A 19,533-nucleotide genomic window follows, 5' to 3' on the forward strand; every position below is an offset into this window, starting at 1 on the left:
AACCGTCGTCACCACATTTGATCTGCTGTGCCTCTTCCTCTCTGCAATGTTCCTCTTGGTTGTGGGTTTTGACTGGCTCGCTGGCTTGCTGACAGGGTAAACAGTTACATACTCACACCTATACACATTCATCAGGGAGGTTTGAGTTCTAATGCTCGCATTTTGTTAGCTAATGGCCATCATCTATTTTAGCTCCCAGTGCCACTTTGTCTTCCTTCCCGGTCGATAAGAGAAAGACAATATTGCGCCATTAATTAATGCAAAAACTTCAAAAGTCTCTCTCTCTCACACACACACACACACACACACACACACACACACACACACACACACACACACACACACACACACACACACACACACAGATTAAAGCCCACATAAAACCTTTACTGACCAAAGCGTACCCGTACACAAACAGGCCAGTATTGATTTCTCTGGGAGAGCATCCTCCTGCTATATTAATGTGCTTTTATATGAGAGCATGCAGCAGGCGTCTGGATGTCAGTGTTCATTACTGAGGCACGGGGAATAAGTCCTCCACCTCAGCCTTTACTAAGCCACATCCAGCACTGCCTTTGAATCAAACTAACCTAGCGGTCATCACACCAAATGATATTTGAAGAAAGAAAAATCGCAACTGCAGTGATGCACTTTTTAGGCTGGGCTTTGGTGCTTAAAAAAAAAAAGTTGATGTTGATGATACTCTTGATATTTACAAAAAGTGCACAGTGACAAGATGGCGTGTAAGAGGTGGGAACTCAGACCCTGTTGTATTTCTGTGAGTTCCTTTCTCAAGGCACAAACTATTTAAGACTAAGACTGTTTAAATCAAGCGTGCAAACTGATTTACTAACGTTAAATATCTGCACAATTTAAAAAGCTGGGGGGAAAAAAGGTTTTTTTGTGCTTTATGGCGCTTTTGTAAATCACCCATAAAACTAACCAGGCCTCTGAGCTCTATTTGGGGATTGCGCTCGCGCTATTTTTGCACCATTTAATAAATCTGGCGCTCTAAATTTTACTTGTAAAAAATTCAGGTGAAATCCCATTTTGGTAATGACATCTTGCAGCAGTAATCTTAAACTAAAAATATATTTTTAAAACATCTTTACAAAACCCGGTGCTCATTTGAATTTGTTTTCTTTTAAAAACATAAAGGATCTAGGACTGATCCTTGAGGCATTCCTAGAAAAACACTGATCCAAAGGCGCAAATCACTTTCCTCTCACAAACACACAAAGACCTTCATAAGCAAGTCCAGAACCAAAGGCAAGCTTTGTCATCAGGTCAACTGTACGTGGTTCAGTTTAAACTCACGGGTGTATTTGGAGGCAACAGAAAACTCCCCTTATCAAAGAAGCTTACAGAAGTCTGTAAGAAATATTTTGTGTTAGGAAACTCTGTTATGACACTTCTGCCTGTTCTAAATGTGGAAATGGATTCCTGTGTCTTACGATTCCACATATGAAAGTAAATCACTGCTGCAGTCTAGAAAATTCTTGATAGGAGTTCATTACATCAAAGAGTGCCTGTGGCGTTAGGCTGAACCAACGAGCTTGTCTCACAGCGTGGTGTAGGTGCTGCTTGGGTGTTTTCAGGTGTGGGTGATGGTGCTGACAACAGTAAACAGGACTGTCCTTTCCTCCAGGGTGCATTTGGTGTTTCTTCTAAGAAGCTTTCGCCTTACGATATATCTTCTCTCTCTGTCTCTTTCTCTTCCCTCTCCTCCCTCTCATCCTCCACAGACGGCTGGCATTAACACTACAGATAAGGAGCTAGAGGTTCTCTTCTTGACCAATGTGTCTTTTGAGGATGCGGGCGAGTACACTTGTCTCGCAGGGAACTCTATCGGCTTTTCTTACCACTCTGCTTGGCTGACGGTGCTTCCAGGTATACTCTTCACTCTGTGGGTCCATTTTCTCCCACCTGTGTTACCTGAAATGTTAGAAATGCCACGAAACTTGTTTTGCTCTGCAGCACAATATTTAACATCAATTTTCAAACCTAATTATCATAGATTGCTACTTGTAAGCACATATTTTAAGTGCGTCGACGCTCTGTCACCATCCCTTTAATTTAACCAACCGAACATGCAATCCATCCTTCACTGAAAGGCGCTTTTTAATCAGAGCAGATCGTCTGCTCAGATGTCTCTGGGCTATGAGGCAATTTAACGACACTTCAGCTTTTGCTTTTCAAGACAATAATTGCCTCCCTGAGGAAAAGCGTATCACAGGTGCAATTACCTGCAGCAGGATAAAACTACACGATGATCACACCGTGGGTTGCTGCCCCAACCCACGGTGTGAATGCGAGCTTTCAGTGAGGAACGACAAGTTTCTGATCTGTTTCTCTTTTGATTTATGGATATTTCTTCACAGAAAATGCTCACTAAAAATCCATTTGGTTGAAGTGTGCTACTGAACAAAGCAAGCTATTTTTGAGTGGGAATTAAAACAAAATGCTGTGTGAATTTGGTGAATTTCAACTGACTTTTCACATTTTCCCTCCTAAAGCAGTGAGTCCACAAAAGGAAGACTACTACGCCGACATCCTTATCTACGTGACAGGCTGCGTGCTCTTCATCCTCGCCGTGGTCATCGCAATCCTCTGCCGTATGAGGATGACCACGCAGAAGACTCTGCCCACGCCTCCCGTGCAAAAACTGTCAAAGTTCCCCCTCAAGAGACAGGTAACAGAAAGTAGATACAAGATTTGCACAAGACTTTCCCAAAACCTTTCTTCTCTCTGCTTGTCTGTTTAATGCAGCTTTTAGTATATAACCCAGGTCAAACTAAGAAAGGAAGAGTTTGGGGTATCTGTCATTTAAATAATAGAATAAAGTATAAATTGGTTAAAGAAGGTCTCTACGCGTCTGTCTGTCCTGTTGTTTAATTGGCGCTGTGTTGACGATGGACGGCAGCACACTGGTGACATGTGTTCACATTTATCTTGGAGCAGATTTGGTTCAGGGATATTTATGCGCTCCTGTGACTGTCAGTGTTGGTTTTAGATTTCACTCTGAGTGTATCACACACGCTCTCTCATCAACTGTTTGCGAAGAAACACAGAGTGGAGCAGCTGCATTGCCGCAGCTTTTAGTCCAAAGAACTCTTCGTGACTTCAAGCTTAGATACAGTATCTACTAAGATCGGGCTAATCATGCTCAGTTTATTATCGAACAGGCTGTTATTGAAATTAAAGCAAGTCTCGAGGGCTGAAGGAATAATTTATTTTGTAAAAAAATTGTTGAGCACTCTTCCAACAAGAGTTGAGACAAAGGATTGATCATCTCTTTATGTAAACACAAAGCTAGAGCTAGTAGCGGGTTAGCTTAGCATAAAGAGTAAAACCTGGGTACGCTAGCTTGACTCGTTAGTAAACGCTCAGAGACAGACCGACAGATACAGGATTTTTTTTTAGACTGATGTTGATATTTTAACCCTTCAAGCTCTTTTTCTGACCTTAGTGGTTTCTGTCATATTTCAGGACTGCTTATAGAACAAAATTATTGGGTGCACATTAGACGTTAGCATAGCTGGTCTCTGCTTATGCAACTACCCTTGAAAAAATAACAGAAACTGCTTCTAATGGTCATCAAACCACATCCTTATTGATTTTTACTGAGATGCTAAAATTCATCATTATCTGTACGGGGGACGCTGTCAGATGTCATCTTTTTGGGGGTAAGAGTTAAGACGCACGAAAAAACATTTCCTTAACATTTGTTATGCAGTTATTTATTCATGGATCATTTGCTAAGATCAGTTGCGGATCGGATCGCGAGTCGTCGTCACCAGTTTACGCTCTGTTGTCATCAGTTGCAGAGCGCCCTCTTGTGGACTAACTATACAACGTCAGCACTGATATAATGGTTAAAGTGTGTTTTCTTTGTCTCTTCTTTACTTTTTTAATTGTTATTTATATGCCGTTATAAATGCTGATTCTTATATGTTGCCAAATAGCTAATATAAACCAATTTTTACTGTGCTTTACTGTGAGCAGCTCTAATGCTAACTTTTAACAGATATATGAAGGGGGCTTTCAGTTTTTAGGTTAAATCAAGATAACTCTTTTTTTTTTTTTGTATAATTTCTGCTACAAATAGCATTTTGTGCAATTTATTGTTCACGGTTTGTTTCCCTTAAACAAGCAAAATCATATTAGGAGAAATGAAAACACACTGATGAGGCCTCAAAAATTAAGATATCAGATATGATACACTTGGCAGTACGGGGTTAAAAGGGAACTATTACGCTCTTTTATAAGTCCAAGTTATTATTTTTGGACTGTAGCTTTGCATGAATCACAGTTCAAGAAATCCTGATTTATCCTACGTACTGTAGTTTATCTTCCATCTGAAAAAAGCTTTTTTACCTTCAACCTTTTCTCTAAAGAGAAGGTCGAACAAGAGGTGGGACAAATAGGCTTCTGTGCTCAGAGCCAGAGCTGTGAGTCTGGGTTGAGCATATTAAGGATAGCCACTTTGAATGACATCACAGAGAGCCAAGAACAAAACAAGACAGTCAGAAACAGATTATTTAGAGCAGTCGCACTAATCCCTGTGAGCCTTTAGCTCATTACTTTTGGTCTCTTACAGTAATTATAATCCAGGTAGGGATGTGCATCTTACCATTTCTCTCTGAATGCCAAGATTGTCTGAATGTCTAACATGTAGACGAGTTTGCGATTATCTCTTCGGCCCCACCCTGCTGGCTCCCACTGTGTGCAGGACATAGCCACTATGTGTGTCTGTGTGTTTTGTGCAAAATCCAGCTTTCCGACTCCATAATTAAAGGGTTGTGCGTCTCAAAATGGAAACGATGCATTTTTAGAAAAGAAAATATTATTTGAAAGCCATAATGCAGTTCTTGGAAAACAAACAGACTTTTAAAACCACGATAAGGTTTCAGCTGTAAAGGCTGTTATACAGTCTGAGGTTGGTTTTTTTTTTTGGTACATAAAGAAGTATTGTTAGGTTATATCAAGTAGAAACCTCAACTATCGAAACATTTTTTAATTGTAGCCTCTAAATCATTTCTACTTGTGCGGCGCTCATATAAATGGTCTTATAAGGTAGTGCAGGGAAAGTTCTTATTGCATTTTTCTATAATCTTTGCTTCGTTTTTGTAAAGCTAATCTCCCTGTTCTCTCCTTTCTTTTTCATAACTCTGAGTAAATCTCCTGTAAAGCTCCTGGCATGTTCTATCAGATATTACTTTTCATGCCTCTGAAATTGTGGTCAGGGCCCTTTTTCTCATTTTCCTCCAGTCAAGAAGTCTGGTAAGTGGACATGTTTGTTTCAGGACCCCACCTGAAGGGTCTGAGCCAGCAGACCCTGACATAAACAGATCTATCAAAAAGCAGGCCCGAGCCATCGTTTTTTCCCCCAGCAGTCAGATAAATGGCGGGAGGATGCCGAGCCCAAGGGCTCAGTGGAATGACCACCGGTCCAGAAATGGAGCTTGTTGATGGATAGAGATGTCCACCCCACCTCGCCACTCACTCGCCCACCTCTGCATCCTCCTTCATTCATCTTTGTTACCTCTCGCTTCCTCCCGTGCGCAGCCACAGGCCTGCTGTTTGTAAAAGTCACTGACATTGGTCTGGTCCCGAGATGTGTGATGTTTCCCAAAGAGGGTTTTATCTCAAGTCACTGAATGTTGTTCTTTAAACTTCAAAGCTGTTTTGAATTTGACTGGATTTTGCACTGGATGTATTTTTGTCAGTTTTTGTTTTTTTTCACCCTCCAAAAGAGTGTCAAGATTTTCAGTGTGTCACGAGAAAAGATTTCTTTTGAATATATTTTATGTTTCAGGGGCTGGTTCATTTTCAAAAACATCAAAAATATTAGGACTGTTTGAATAAATAATAAAGAGTCCAACTGATCTGAAAAAGGAATTACTTATTCATTATTTAGTTAAAAAATATTTGGTCAAAGGTCACGGTTAGATTTCTCTTTTCCCTCTGTCTTTATTTGAATGCCTGTCACCAAACTCTTTTTCAGAGACTATAACAGTTTATTCTTTTGTACCCAAGCAGGTGTCCTTGGATTCCAACTCTTCCATGAACTCAAACACGCCGCTGGTCAGGATCGCCCGTCTGTCGTCCAGCGACGGCCCGATGCTCGCCAACGTCTCGGAGCTGGAGCTGCCGTCCGACCCCAAATGGGAGTTTCCTCGGACACGGTGAGGAAAAAAGCACACTGCACACACTCAAAAGAATTATTCATTCAAGTAAATTATATTTCACACTTTACATTGTGCTTATGTGACAAAATTACATGTGAAATTTACATGTAATCAAATTACTTAAAGTCTTTTGAGTATACACACTGAACTCCAAGTCTGAAATCTGGCCACTTGTTTCAGGCTAACTCTGGGTAAACCTCTGGGAGAGGGCTGCTTCGGTCAGGTGGTTATGGCTGAGGCTGTTGGCATCGACAAAGAGAAGCCCAACAAGTCGCTCACTGTTGCTGTGAAAATGTTGAAAGGTAAGTAATCACTGTGGCTACCCTCCAGGAATAAATACATGACCTTGGCAGTGACAGTGCTACCATGCTCGCTGTTGTTCTGTTTGTCTTGTGTACTGGATTTGCGTTGGTTTGATTGCTTCGGTTCGTATTTTCGTCAGTACAAATGCTTCATTGATTTTCTTATCTCAGATGACGCCACAGATAAAGATTTATCAGACCTGGTGTCAGAAATGGAGATGATGAAGATGATTGGGAAACACAAAAACATCATCAACCTACTCGGAGCCTGCACACAGGATGGTGAGTGCAGAGTGCAGTAACAACAGAATTAATGCAGGACTTAACCATTGCCATGAAAGTCATATTTGTTCTCTGTTTCCCGTGCAGGTCCTCTGTATGTCCTGGTGGAATACGCCTCCAAAGGCAACCTGAGGGAGTACCTGCGTGCACGGCGGCCACCGGGCATGGACTACTCCTTCGACACGTGCAAAATCCCCGATGAGCAGCTCACGTTCAAAGACCTGGTGTCCTGTGCCTACCAGGTTGCCCGAGGCATGGAGTATCTTGCTTCACAGAAGGTTAGCCACGTTGCTTCACTTTAACTCAGTTATCATATAAAAGGATGCTTTGGCCTGCACTTAACTTCTCAATCAGACAACCCCCTATGAGCAAGCACTTGGCAACAGTGAGAAGGAAAAACTCCCTTTTAACAGGAAGAAATCAAGTCCATTACAGCAATGTGTTAATTGCGAAATTGAAAGATAATTAGATTAGTGAATTAAAACTCTAAGTTTAAACTAAATTTGAGGCTTTTAAAGTTCAGTTTGTGCGTTTCATAGTGCAAAGTAAAACTTGTCAACTTGCATCAGTGTTTCAGTATATTTGCGTGTATGCGTGAGCGCAATGCGCCGTGTGTTTGATGCATTTGTTCTTCTTCCCTCAGTGCATCCACAGAGACCTGGCAGCCAGAAACGTCCTTGTGACGGAGGACAACGTTATGAAGATCGCCGACTTCGGTCTCGCCAGAGACGTGCACAATATAGACTACTACAAAAAGACCACAAATGTGAGGCTCATTCCTTCAGTGCTCTCCTTTAGGAAAATATTATGTGTTTGAAGCGATACGATGGGATGGTATTGAATACAGCAGCAGCTTATTACATATGGCTGAAAGTCTTTTCTTTCAGTGTCACGGTCGGGTCGCATCTCAAAAGTAGAATTGAGCAGATTGAGCAAAATTAAAAGTGTATATGCGGATTCCACAGTGTTGATATGAATGTGTTTTCAAGCAAAGGCGTTGCTGCGAATGAAGCACCGAAATGGTCATCAGATTTCTGAAGCTAGCTGAAGTTCAAGCTGTGGTGGTGGCAGCGCGACTAGGCTGAAGTTTGTGTGTTTGTGTGAGTGTTTGGTTGTCAGCTCCGTACAGAGTGCTTCTGCTGACCCAAGCGTTTCTGTCTCCTTTGTTTCAGGGTCGTCTCCCCGTGAAATGGATGGCTCCAGAGGCTCTCTTCGACCGGGTCTACACGCACCAGAGCGATGTGTGAGTTTGCACAAACTAACCGTCACATACCAACTGCCCAGTCGCGTGTCAGCGAGTGCACCGGCAGAATCCGGGTGTTGAAATATCGTGACTGAGCGTGTTAGCATCAACCGTGTGCGAACATGGAATCATAACATTCCCTTTCCAAATATCTGCGGTTCACCTGATAACCCCCGAGGTTCTCGCGTATTAGCCGCGGCGCATTCCTGCATTTGTTCTTTTAATCTCTAGCCAACGACATCAGAGAGAGATAGGAACACAACGGAGGCCCGACATCTTAGTGCTGTTTTATCAGTGAAAATCCAACCTGCCCCAGAGCAGGAGGAGATAAAGAGGGTCAGTGGATTTATCACAAGGTGTTCCCTCGGGGCACTTTCCCCACAGCAGTTCAAAAGGAATCTGGGCAGCAGAGACAGTTTTCACAACCTCTGATTGCTTCCGTGTTGGCCACGATCAAGAGAAGAAAGGTGAGGAGGCGAGGCGGCCTGCCTTGCAGTAGCTGTAACATACCACCCCCCACCCCAAAATGTCTTCTCAACCCCCAAGCCCCACCGGCTACAGCCAGACGCCGTGTCCCCAGCACAGCCATCCAAGCCAAACACAGGCCCCTGTCAACACTGGCTCGCCGTGTGATTACACTAGACTGGGAACAGGCCGAGGGGAGAATCAGGCTTCTCTGTTATTTCAGCAGGTCTGGATTACACAGTCAATCCTCCCGCCAAACCTCCTCCTCCTCCTTTTATACAGTAGTCGCTCTGAAGCCAGTTTACTCTCACACACCCTGGGGGACCTTGACTTTTGACTCGCAATGATTTCTTATTTTTTCCCCCTTTTTTTTAGGAAATATGATGGCGAATCAATTAAAAAACAATGAAAAAACAGTAGTGCATATTGTTTCTCCTGTCAGATTCATGCTTGTTGAAACCCTCCTGGCTCATTTACAGCTGTAAAGGCAGAAAACACAGTGGCAACATTTGGGAGCCATTTTTATAGGATTTTTGTCCTTTCGCACATTTTTCATTTTTCAAGAAAACGTGTAAGTCGTCATTAACATCACCAGTTCTCTTTTCGACTTCAAACACCAGAGTTATTTAGTGCAGATAGAGGCTCAGCCAGCACTGCGGCCGCTGCCAATGTCACGGAGGTGAGGATTTTATTTTGGACAGCTTTGGAGGTGTCAGCCTATAAAAGCTGCAGTGGAGAAATCTCACTGCAGCTTCACAGTGACGCACTAGCCCATTAAAAGCAGGGAAGGTGGGGAAGGTGTGGGCCAAAAGCAGCTGGGTTGTAAAAGCAGGTATGATTAAGACTAAAGCTTTTGGCACTGACACGTTTGCAGAAATGATTTTAAAGGGAAAGAAACTTACCTGTAACTAAATAAACAAATTAATGTCCAGTAGAACAGTAAATGTAATGCTGGTAGGCTTAGAGCAAAGATATGGTCACAGATAGAGTAGATGCCATTCTTTTCATTTAAGCCAGGGGTGTCCAAACCCAGGCCTCGAGGGCCGGTGTCCTGCAGGTTTTAGATGTGTCCTTGATCCATCACAGCTTTAAAGGGCTAAATTACCTCCTCAACATGTCTTGAAGTTCTCCAGAGGCCTGGTAATGAACTAATCATGTGATTCAGGTGTGTAGACCCAGGGTGAGATCTAAAACCTGCAGGGACACCGGCCCTCGAGGCCTGGAGTTGGCCAAGCCTGAATTAAGCAATGTCAATATCTTTAGATGAGGATGCAATTCTAAGTCCCCCTATGAAACATTTTAGCACAGCTTTTCCAAAAACCAAGGCTTGCTTTGGATTAAAATTATTAGCCCCCATGATGCTGATACTCAATTGTATATGTCCTCCTGAGCAGTCCCAGCCTATTCTTCTTTTGTGAATCTCTCGAGCTCCTCCAAACTTCCTGCACAGACCCTGGTCGTCAGTTCACCCCACAGTCAATGACACTCACTGTAGACTTCACCAGGACTGGGACACTCCTCAGTGACGTGTGTTGCTGTTTTCTTTCAAAATCTTCACATATCCTTCCTTTAAGATTCCTTCTACTGTGAACATAATACTCCCACCACCGTGTTTGACTGTGAGGACGGTGTTCTTGGGGTTGGTCGCCTCTCCCTTCTTCCTCCAAACACAAGCAGTGCCTCTATGATCAAATGGCTTTATTTTTGTCTCATCTGACCAAAGCATGTTTTTCCAGTATGCAGTATCTTCCTCCAGGTCATCCTTAGCATAGTTGAGTCTGGGTTGATGGTTTCTCTTCTGCAGAAGTGGACTTTTTCTCGCACTCCATTCCTGTGCACAGTTTGTGTGCGATTGTCTTCTTTGCGACTACAATTCCCAGCATTCACTCATGTCTTGGCAGGTGTTCTGGGATTATTTGACACTTCTCTCAAAGAGTCTTTGAAATCTTCTGCTCCCTACCTCTGCCAGGCTCGTTCTATACGGTGTGGCTCTCTTTGAGTTTCTTGGTGATACTTCTCACTCCAAATCTTGACACTTGGAAACCCTCTGGTAACTTTTTATGTCCACCTCCTCTAAACCAATTCCCTTTTTGTTGGCACGATGCTTTCACAGCGACAGCTAAAAACCCTTACTGAAGTTTTTATACTGTATATAAATAGAAAGATACATTTTACAAGCGTTGAGCATTACAGAGTTAAAGCACATCCTGTAGTGGTTTGTGCTATAGCTCAGTAAAAGTAGTATGTTTAGATATACTATGTTAAAAAGACACATGGGAAAAAGCCTTTCAATAATTTTGCACTTATCTGCTCACAGTATTACTCAAAACTTCTTTAACAAAGTCGGTCATTATATTGCGACGCTGATATATTCTAACAGCCTTCATTTTCTTAATTTGACTCATTCCGCTGCTTATATGAGTGGCTGACGTTTATTAATGTCTGCTGTAAGAATACACGATCAGTGGTGTGTTGATTGGTATCATGTGCAAATATTCTTTATTAAAAGTGTCTACAGGACTGAAATCACAGATGGATACCATTCGTCAGAGTCTATTATTAGCCCCAGAAACAGATGATGTTGTTTTTCCGTATAAGTCACGAAGAGAGTCTGAATATGAAAACAGCAAGAAGCAATGCTTGGGCAACAAATAAAGCCAATAAAGTTGTGGCTGACTTTTCATTAACTCTCGTCTCCAACCACCTAGCACATGCAGTACTGCCAGATTGTCAGTAACAGGTTTGGTATGATTGGTGAAGAGAAAATCCAAGCAAATAACGAGTTCCCCACTAACGAAATTAGTAGTGGCAGTATGGCCTTTTTGCTACTTAGGCAGCGTTGTTCCTCTTCGTCTGTTCGCACATGTACTTTCAGTGGCTTTTCATCGCCCAACAGGGCTGATTGATGAACACATTTGAAGTCGATAGATATTGCCACAGCTATCATTGAACCAGCACACCAAATGCAGGATTATATTCATTCCTCCCCAAAGTGATTATCCTTCTAAATCTCACTAAATCAGCCATCGGTGATGCTTGCATTGAGATTCCGAGACTGTCAGCTCCCGTTGCTGCAGGTGCCCGAATGAAGTGTTTATATCTTCATTGCCTTCTTCTCCTGTTAGTCACCTAATAGCCTGTGAATATTCATTCCTAGCAACCATCAATAAATATAAGCAGCCACTCTTTTCTGCTCTTCCTTCTGATTCCGACTATCCTGCTGTGACCCTGAACACCTGATTTGTTGACATGTTTCCCTCTCTTTGAATATTGATGTCTCTTTTTCACCACAGTCGTCTCTCAGGCTTTCATCCGACTCTCTCCCTCTCTGTCTCAGGCGTGCGCCGTATTCGGATTTAGGACCAGCCGGCTAAGCCAGTGTAGCGGCCGTTTTTTTTTTTCATTTATTCACCCTCTGGACCAGAGCGCGGATAATTAGATTAGACCTAGCGAGAGCTGCAATAGAAGGAGGGGACTCATTCTGATTCACTGGACGAATAGCCAAACAATAGTATGCTGAGTTAATAGACTGCCCGTTATATGATTACTGTCCCTCATTTTTTAGACATTAAGAAATAATACGGGGGTTCATTGGAGCTGCTGCCACCGAGAGACAAAGAAAGAGAGATGATGGCTTGGTTTAGATAGCAGCTGCGCTTTAACGCTAGATGCTGTATAATAAGTTTTCCCATTTATCTCTGCTTCTCCCTTCAGGTCAGGCCTGTGTTGGTGTTGTGGAAACATCATTATCTGCGTCCATAGTTAATAACTGCCTATTTACCACAAGATTTTTGTGCACACGTCGTTTTTTGTGTTGTTTTTTTCTTAAGCCATCAAAACAACAAACTGATGATTACATCTCCTTCTTTCGTTTACTCGTATTTTTTCTTGCTTGAGGCAAGAGAAGTAGATTTTTTTGTTTGTTTACAAATATTGACCAGCTGTCTGAAACAATAAGAATTTCAAATGGATTTTTTTCAAATTGAGTGCAGTTAACATTACCGAGGATCGATTTTTCCTTCAAACAGATCGATCGGTGGACAGAGCGCATCTGTGTGAACTATGACTGCCTTAGACCGCGGCGTCGCTACGACCTCTGATCTATATTCCTCGTGTGTTTGCGCTGCTGTTTAGGTGGTCTTATGGGGTACTGCTGTGGGAGATCTTCACCTTGGGAGGCTCGCCGTACCCAGGGATCCCAGTGGAAGAACTCTTTAAACTGCTGAAGGAAGGACATCGAATGGACAAGCCTGCCAACTGCACCCATGAACTGTAGGTGTCTGCATGAGTATAAGTGTGTTGCCTTTGTTTACAGGAGGCTGTCCAGATGAGCCAAACAACAGCAGATTACACCAGGGCCCTGTTATGTTCCTCAGTAATATTCTGTTTATCTGTCATACTGTCATACATTTGCTGACATTCCCAGAAAGCCATAACTTTATACCCCTTTTTTGAAGTGTTTTTTGTTAGGAGGGTTTCGATGTCTTAATGAGTTGTTCTGTCATTAAAATACTGTATTCATAATATGTTTGTATAAGGCAGGGGTGTCCAACTCCAGGCCTCAAGGGCCGGTGTCCTGCAGGTTTTAGATGTCCCCTTGATCCATCACAGATAAATACAACAAAATAAAATGATATGATAGGACGAAAACTGTGGTATTTTGTAAATATAATAATAAACAAGAATTTACTGTGTAATTGTGTAACTTTATTAGCAGCATCCCCTTTTGAAATGCGCCAACAAGAGAGTAACGTCCTCCTCTCTGCCCCTTAATGCTCTCTGGTCACTATGGTAACACGTAAATATTTTTTTCAAAATAAGACACACAACTACAACACAGGAAAAGATCCAGGGAAACCAAGTTAATGATAAAACCCTGAAAACCTTAAATTTCACACCCGAGTCTCATCTCTCACGGTACCAAACGACGGCCCGGGGGTTCGGACCGCTGTTGACCCAAGGTGATATCTAAAGCCTGCAGGACACCGGCCCTTGAGGCCTGGAGTTGGACACCCCTCGTATAAGGGAACCAAACAGCTTGTTGGCCCTGTACAATATAGATATGAGATAATTTTCAACTGTGAATCACTCAAAGCTAAGAATAAAAAGAAGGAGCTGGAAATGAGCCTAATAGGGACCTTTCAAACACTATTTGCGCGTTATGTCTAGTCTGCTAAAAAAACCCGAAACAGTAAAAACAGTCCATCTAAGACCGGAGAATGTAGTGAACGAGATGCAGTGTGACTAAATCCTCGCTGTTGGGATTCCAGGTACATGATCATGAGGGAGTGTTGGCACGCTGTGCCATCGCAGAGGCCGACCTTCAGACAGCTGGTAGAAGATCACGACCGGATTTTGTCAATGACCTCCACAGACGTAAGTCTCCCTGCAAAGCTGCAGAACACACACAACACCAGAAATAAAAGCACACGCAGCTTATTGCATCACCCAACCATAAAAACACTGCTAAAGAGTCGCAATGAGAGATTCTTTAGATGTTTGGGTGTATTTTTGAAGTTGCATGTGAGTGAACAATGTAAAGCAGCATAACATTTCCAAAGTATTTCATATTCTGAAGACCTGGAATAATACGCTAAACTTTTTTCCAATCATCTGACCACCAAAAAGTGAAAAAGTTTGACTGTGACACCAGAGTCTAACCTCTGACCTCTCCTCTGACAGGAGTACCTGGACCTGTCGGTGCCCTTCGAGCAGTACTCGCCCACCTGTCAGGACTCCAACAGCACCTGCTCCTCAGGGGACGACTCCGTGTTCGCCCACGACCCGCTGCCTGACGAGCCCTGTCTTCCCAAACAGCTTCCCAGTAACGGGGTGATTAGGACATAAAACCTGTGCCGGAGGAGGTCGGACATTAACCTCTTCTCACAGTTTGTGACAGAAATATCACCGCTCACTGACTCAAGCACCTCAAGATACGGAGAGGGACAAAAAAGAAAAAAAAGAAAACTCAGCATGCAATACTTCCACAGTGCTTCAGCTCTTTTTGATTTGTCTTAAACTCTCCGACAAAGCTCTGTTTCGTGTTTTCTTTTTCTCCTCATCCCCAAGAACTCTCTTTAAACATTGAAGGATTTTTTTTTCTTGCCGTTGAACCATGTTTGTGTTCTTCTTTTCAGAAATGAAATTATATTTTTGTACTCGGGCCAGTCTTTTGTTACAGACAATCTGTGGGGTGAAACCATTCCGTGCCTACTGGGATTAAACCTCCTGAGACTGGATTTAGGAGGAGGAAATGAAGGGCATTGATGAGTGACTTGTTGGTGATCCAGTGGGTGGGGGTCCTCCGATTTTCGGTTTGTTTTTTTTTACTACACGGAGCCCTTTTATCGCAATAAAGCGATCTGAAAGAAAATTGATGAACGAGATACCAGCAAAGCCAGCGTGAGCTCAATGACAGGATTTGTTCTTCCGCAGAGTTACTAGAAGACGTTCAGCAACAGAGAGGATCACGTGAGCGTTTCCTCGTGAACGTGTACGCCATCATCCGCATTTTAGCTTCCTGGGAAAAAGAAAAAGTGATAATCATGGAACAAATTTTCCTCATCAAAGATGAGGCAAAGCTTCAGGGCCATTCAGTAATAAGAACAGCGAGGTTATGAGGGGTTTTTTAAAAATGTATCTACAAAGTGATTTATTGTAAATATATAAATGCAAATATGTATCATAATGCTGTCCACAGCCGTGTACTTAAAAGACAAGATATTGTTTTAGGATTGGAAACTTTGCAATCTAGGAGACACTGTCATGAACGTGTAAAACACTTAATCAGAAAAGGTTTATTTGAGTAATTAACGTGTATATTTGTAAAGATATTTATAGACTTAACATGTGGTTCTTAAGTTCGAAAGGTCTAGTTTAGGATTTTTAGTACTGTACGCAAAGATTTCTATTTCAATGGGTTTTTTCCTTTTGTTTTTGTAACTTATTTTACAACCAAACTGCGATATTATTTTCACAACTGGCAGACTCCTCTGGTTTCTGATCCATCTTTTTATTGGTTTGTTTACAGTTTAGAATGTATGACACGAAGATGATTTGTTTTGTTTTGTTTTGAGAGCGAGAGAGTGCGATTTGACTGCCGGAGGAGGACTCACGAAGGCTGAAGGCTCCTGCTGAGGAGAGCCGGATGTTTCCAATGAGTTCTGAGTTCTGGTTTAGAAAAGTTAGCGTTTGCCGTATCAAAGCGACGATTAACTCTTGCTGGGCAAGAAAAAGCAGGAGATGCGTACCGGGGAGACCTTCTAGTACTTAAACACATATTGAACGTCAACAACAATGACTAGCTGTGAATCATAAGAAGCCTTCAGACCCTTTGTAAGGGAAAAAAAATCCTCCTGTTTGAACTGTTTTACTGTTCAGGCCATGAAAAGATTAATGTGTTTGCTTCTATTATTTCAGTTCAATTTATGTAATCACCAAATCACAACAGTCTTCTCGAGGCGCTTTATATTGTAAGGTGAAGAAACTACAATAATACGGAGAAAAACCCAACAATCAGAGCGAGCACTTGGCGACAGCGGGAAGGACAAACTCCCTTTTAACAGGAAGACTTCTGCTAGATCCAGGCTGAGGGAGGGGCAGCCATCTGGATCAATTATTCTTCCAAGTTTTGGCATTATAGTCATTTTTTACATCTGACCACAAAGGCTGGTGTCAGAGTAACATCTCACCTGCAAACATGAAGGTGTTAGCCTGTATTGACAGTTTTCTGTAGAGGGTTAGGGTTAAGATTAGCAGCTACGATGAGGGTTAGAAATGGGCTTCTTCATGTGTAATTGTTAAATGTCACTTGTTTCGTAGTCTAAAAATGACCAAAAAGAGGAATTCAAGTTGCATCGCCTGTAGCTGGTGTTGTTTGAAAAGATTTAACGTAATTATAGGGGGATTTTTTTTTTTTTAAACATGCTTCTGAAGGCTTCAATTGCTTAACTCGTAAAGGTCACAGGGTCAGCGCTAACAAGCTGCGTTCAGTCTCAAAACTCTGAGCGCCTGTGTACACTTTCACGGATGAAAAGATCAGCTTGAAGGCAGAAATGTAAAGCTGTTGTCCTTTTGTGCTTGAGTGTGAGGAAAAAAAGCACTCTGCCCAAACGCTTGAGATTTTATCGCTGCTCTGTAGTATTAATACTGAAATGAAGGCATGCTGTGCGACTTACAGATCACACGGCAACAAAAGAAACTATATATACAGTATATATATATATATATATATATAAATATATAAATATTGGTTTGTTGAATGAGACTCTGTGGTGGGTCCTTCTTCAATTTCCATTTGTTGAGAAAAGTGCCAAATTAGTCTTAAAAGTCTATTTTATCAAATTCTTCATATCTCTGAACCAAATACTGCACTGGTGAATGTAGGCGGGCAGAGGTTTACACGTGCAGGGAAGGATCATGGGATTTCCAAGATGGATGGATCCATCTTTTTATTTTGTTTTTGTTTTTCTTTCTTTTTTTTAATGCAGTCATCTGTCTAGCTGACTCCTCCCTCCCCCAAAAAAGCAAAAGCATTGAAATGTTTACAGAATCTGTTTTCAGAAAAGTCACAAAAGGGAAAGCAACGTTCAAGTGGCATTGAAGGGTTCACTAACACATTTTAGTCGCTGCTAAATGGAAAAGGTGCAGACACGCCGCTCTGCAAAGGCCTCGCTTCAGTGTGTGAGATGACTTTAAACATGTGGTCATCCCTCACCTCACCTGAAGTACTTTAAAGTGTGAAAATTCATATTTTAATTGATTGCTTCACTGGTAGAGCACTGAAACAAGGCCTTTGCATAGTGAGCAGCCACACAAAGTCGTAGTTATTTCTGTTTTCAGAACAGTTTTTGGCCCAAATCTGTAAAGTGCCTGGAAATATTTGGTTCATTTTGATCACATTTTGAATGTATAATTACCAAAATAAAGTTCTCACTAGAAGCGGGCAACTATTAGCCTGATTTTTTTATTTCTTTTCTTTCCCAAGTGAACAAAACAAACAAAAAAGGCACTTCGGTAAAAGGTTGGATGGATCTAATGAAACAGATGATGTTTTGTTGTATTTATTCTTCCATGCTGGGTAAAAGCTTTCCCTATGGTGAGAGTATTTTTATTCTTAACTATTTCAGTTTTTCAGTGTTGTTATTCATTAAAGAGCCAGAAGAAGAAGATGATGGTGACGATGATGTAGAGTAGTAATTGTACTAGATGCTGATGCTCCCCATCAGGATTGGCTCCTGGCATAGTTTATCTTTTATTTTTCATGTTATTTCTGTGTCCATGTCGAGCTTTTTACCCTTGACACTGATGGGCTCTCTCTGTTTCATCACTCTTAAAATGAATGTGTTGTTTTTAAGACGTGTCCCATTTTTGGCAATAACCAGGACCTCGTTTCCACGGTTTTGATTTTGAGTCATGTGATTTCAGCAACCTGTCAAACACATCTATCAAAGATAATAAATCTTCTATAAAATGTGACGGTGTTTCAAAATTCAAATAAAATCGGAATCGGGAGTTTTAGTGGAGACGTTTCCGTATTATTGTGCAGAAGTATCTGCGACACATTAAAAACAACACATATATTTGAGTGAATATGGTTGCTTTGCTACTAAACTGAACAACCCCCACAGCCTCAGCAGGGAGAGACTCTTACTGTACTTACAGTCACGCGTTGACCTTTAAACGCTTGCGGTCACTGCTCGGATTTATTTATTTATTCTCCCGTTTCCGATCAGGAGGGGAGGGGTGTCATCTTAAGTATACGTCTTTCCTTCCCTATATTGCACAACTACACCCAAACATTCACGTCCTTTCTCACGTGGATTGTTTTTTTTCAGTAAGTTGTCAAGCAGCTCCGCACTATTTTCATTTTTCTCTACGCTTCATATAGTTCTAACCTCGCGATGAGTTAGTCCAGCATAATTTATAGTTTGAAATGCGCTTTTACGTTGCTTAAGTATGCACGATTAGAGCTGTTTTGTAAGTATCGTTTTCATGCATTTGTTTTATTTCCGCCATTTTGCATTCTGCAGGGTTTGTTTGTCGGGGGTTTTGTGTTTTTTTGCAAAAGTTATCCTCAGATTTTATTTTTTTTTCACAATCCCGCACTATTTATTTTTCCTCCCTCTGTATTCATGTTTCTAACATAGAAAGGTGGAACTAACCATTTGGCATTATTTGATTTTTTTTTTTAGCGTGTGTGTAATTCATAGCTTTTGTTGTAACGTACCTGTTCTGCTCATGGTGAATCCTCTGTAACATTCCACCATCACACCCCCTCTGAGCAAACAAAACAACTTTCCACAACTCTCTCTTTATGTCTCTCTCTCTCACTTTCTCTCTCTCTCTGTGTCTCTGTGCCTGACAAACTATGCTGTCAAAAAAAAAAAACGTTTTCAATAAACAATATAATAGCGTTTGCTGTCAGCAGTGTGTCTGTCGCTAAGAGTATGAATTTGCAAAAACAAACTGTTCCTGTGGCAAAAAACGAGTCAAACATTAAAAACCCCAGACAGATTTTATGATTCATGGTAGAAGTTTGGAAGTGTATGTCAATGAAATGGAGCTAAAATACCACAAAAGTACAAATGTCAGCATGTTTGTTTGCCCGCTGTCTCAGGTTGTTTCGTCTGAACGTTGTCAGTACAGACTCAGATTGCGGGACTTTTCCCTTCTACGCAAACTTACATAACTGAGGGATGAAATGCAAGACTTTAACAAAGACAAAGAAGTTGCTGCAAAGAAACACACTCACTGGAGACTTTACTACATCCATGTCACTAGTACCCAGTTCAGCCTTATTTTGCCTTCAGAAACATTCCTGACAAATTTTGCAGACTTGTCGGTTTACGTCCATGATATAAATCTTGTTTTCTACCATATCCCAAAGGTGGACTGAGACCGGATCACTGCGAAGGCCAGTTGCATTCAGCGAAGTCATTGTCATGCTTGAGAAACCAGTTTAAGGTACAGTAATTTGAGGTTTGTGACATGGTGCCTTATGTCAGGATAACACTGTGGTGTAAAGGACACGGTAAGCAATGCTCATTTA

General features: G+C 41.7%; 1 protein-coding gene across 11 annotated transcripts in view; it reads left to right on the forward strand.

Moving 5' to 3' along the window:
* fgfr3 (fibroblast growth factor receptor 3) overlaps positions 1 to 15,824 on the forward strand; it is a 64,784-nt gene extending 48,960 nt beyond the window's left edge. For 3 of the 11 annotated variants that reach the window (XM_040042325.1, XM_040042327.1, XM_040042334.1), the window contains exons 8-18: positions 1,746 to 1,890; positions 2,517 to 2,698; positions 6,043 to 6,188; positions 6,372 to 6,493; positions 6,665 to 6,775; positions 6,863 to 7,053; positions 7,419 to 7,541; positions 7,948 to 8,018; positions 12,618 to 12,755; positions 13,754 to 13,859; positions 14,166 to 15,824. In XM_040042325.1, the coding sequence (XP_039898259.1) occupies positions 1,746 to 1,890; positions 2,517 to 2,698; positions 6,043 to 6,188; positions 6,372 to 6,493; positions 6,665 to 6,775; positions 6,863 to 7,053; positions 7,419 to 7,541; positions 7,948 to 8,018; positions 12,618 to 12,755; positions 13,754 to 13,859; positions 14,166 to 14,330 (1,500 nt within the window). In that variant the 3' untranslated portion in view covers positions 14,331 to 15,824. Of the gene's footprint in view, positions 1 to 1,745; positions 1,891 to 2,516; positions 2,699 to 6,039; positions 6,189 to 6,371; positions 6,494 to 6,664; positions 6,776 to 6,862; positions 7,054 to 7,418; positions 7,542 to 7,947; positions 8,019 to 12,617; positions 12,756 to 13,753; positions 13,860 to 14,165 lie in introns of all 11 variants that reach the window. The other 8 variants (XM_040042328.1, XM_040042335.1, XM_040042330.1 and 5 more) reach the window with 7 other exon arrangements.
* Positions 15,825 to 19,533: the final 3,709 nt, after the last annotated feature.

Source organism: Simochromis diagramma, unplaced genomic scaffold (assembly GCF_900408965.1).
Source record: "Simochromis diagramma unplaced genomic scaffold, fSimDia1.1 OVJJ01000304.1, whole genome shotgun sequence".
NCBI lineage: Eukaryota > Metazoa > Chordata > Actinopteri > Cichliformes > Cichlidae > Simochromis > Simochromis diagramma.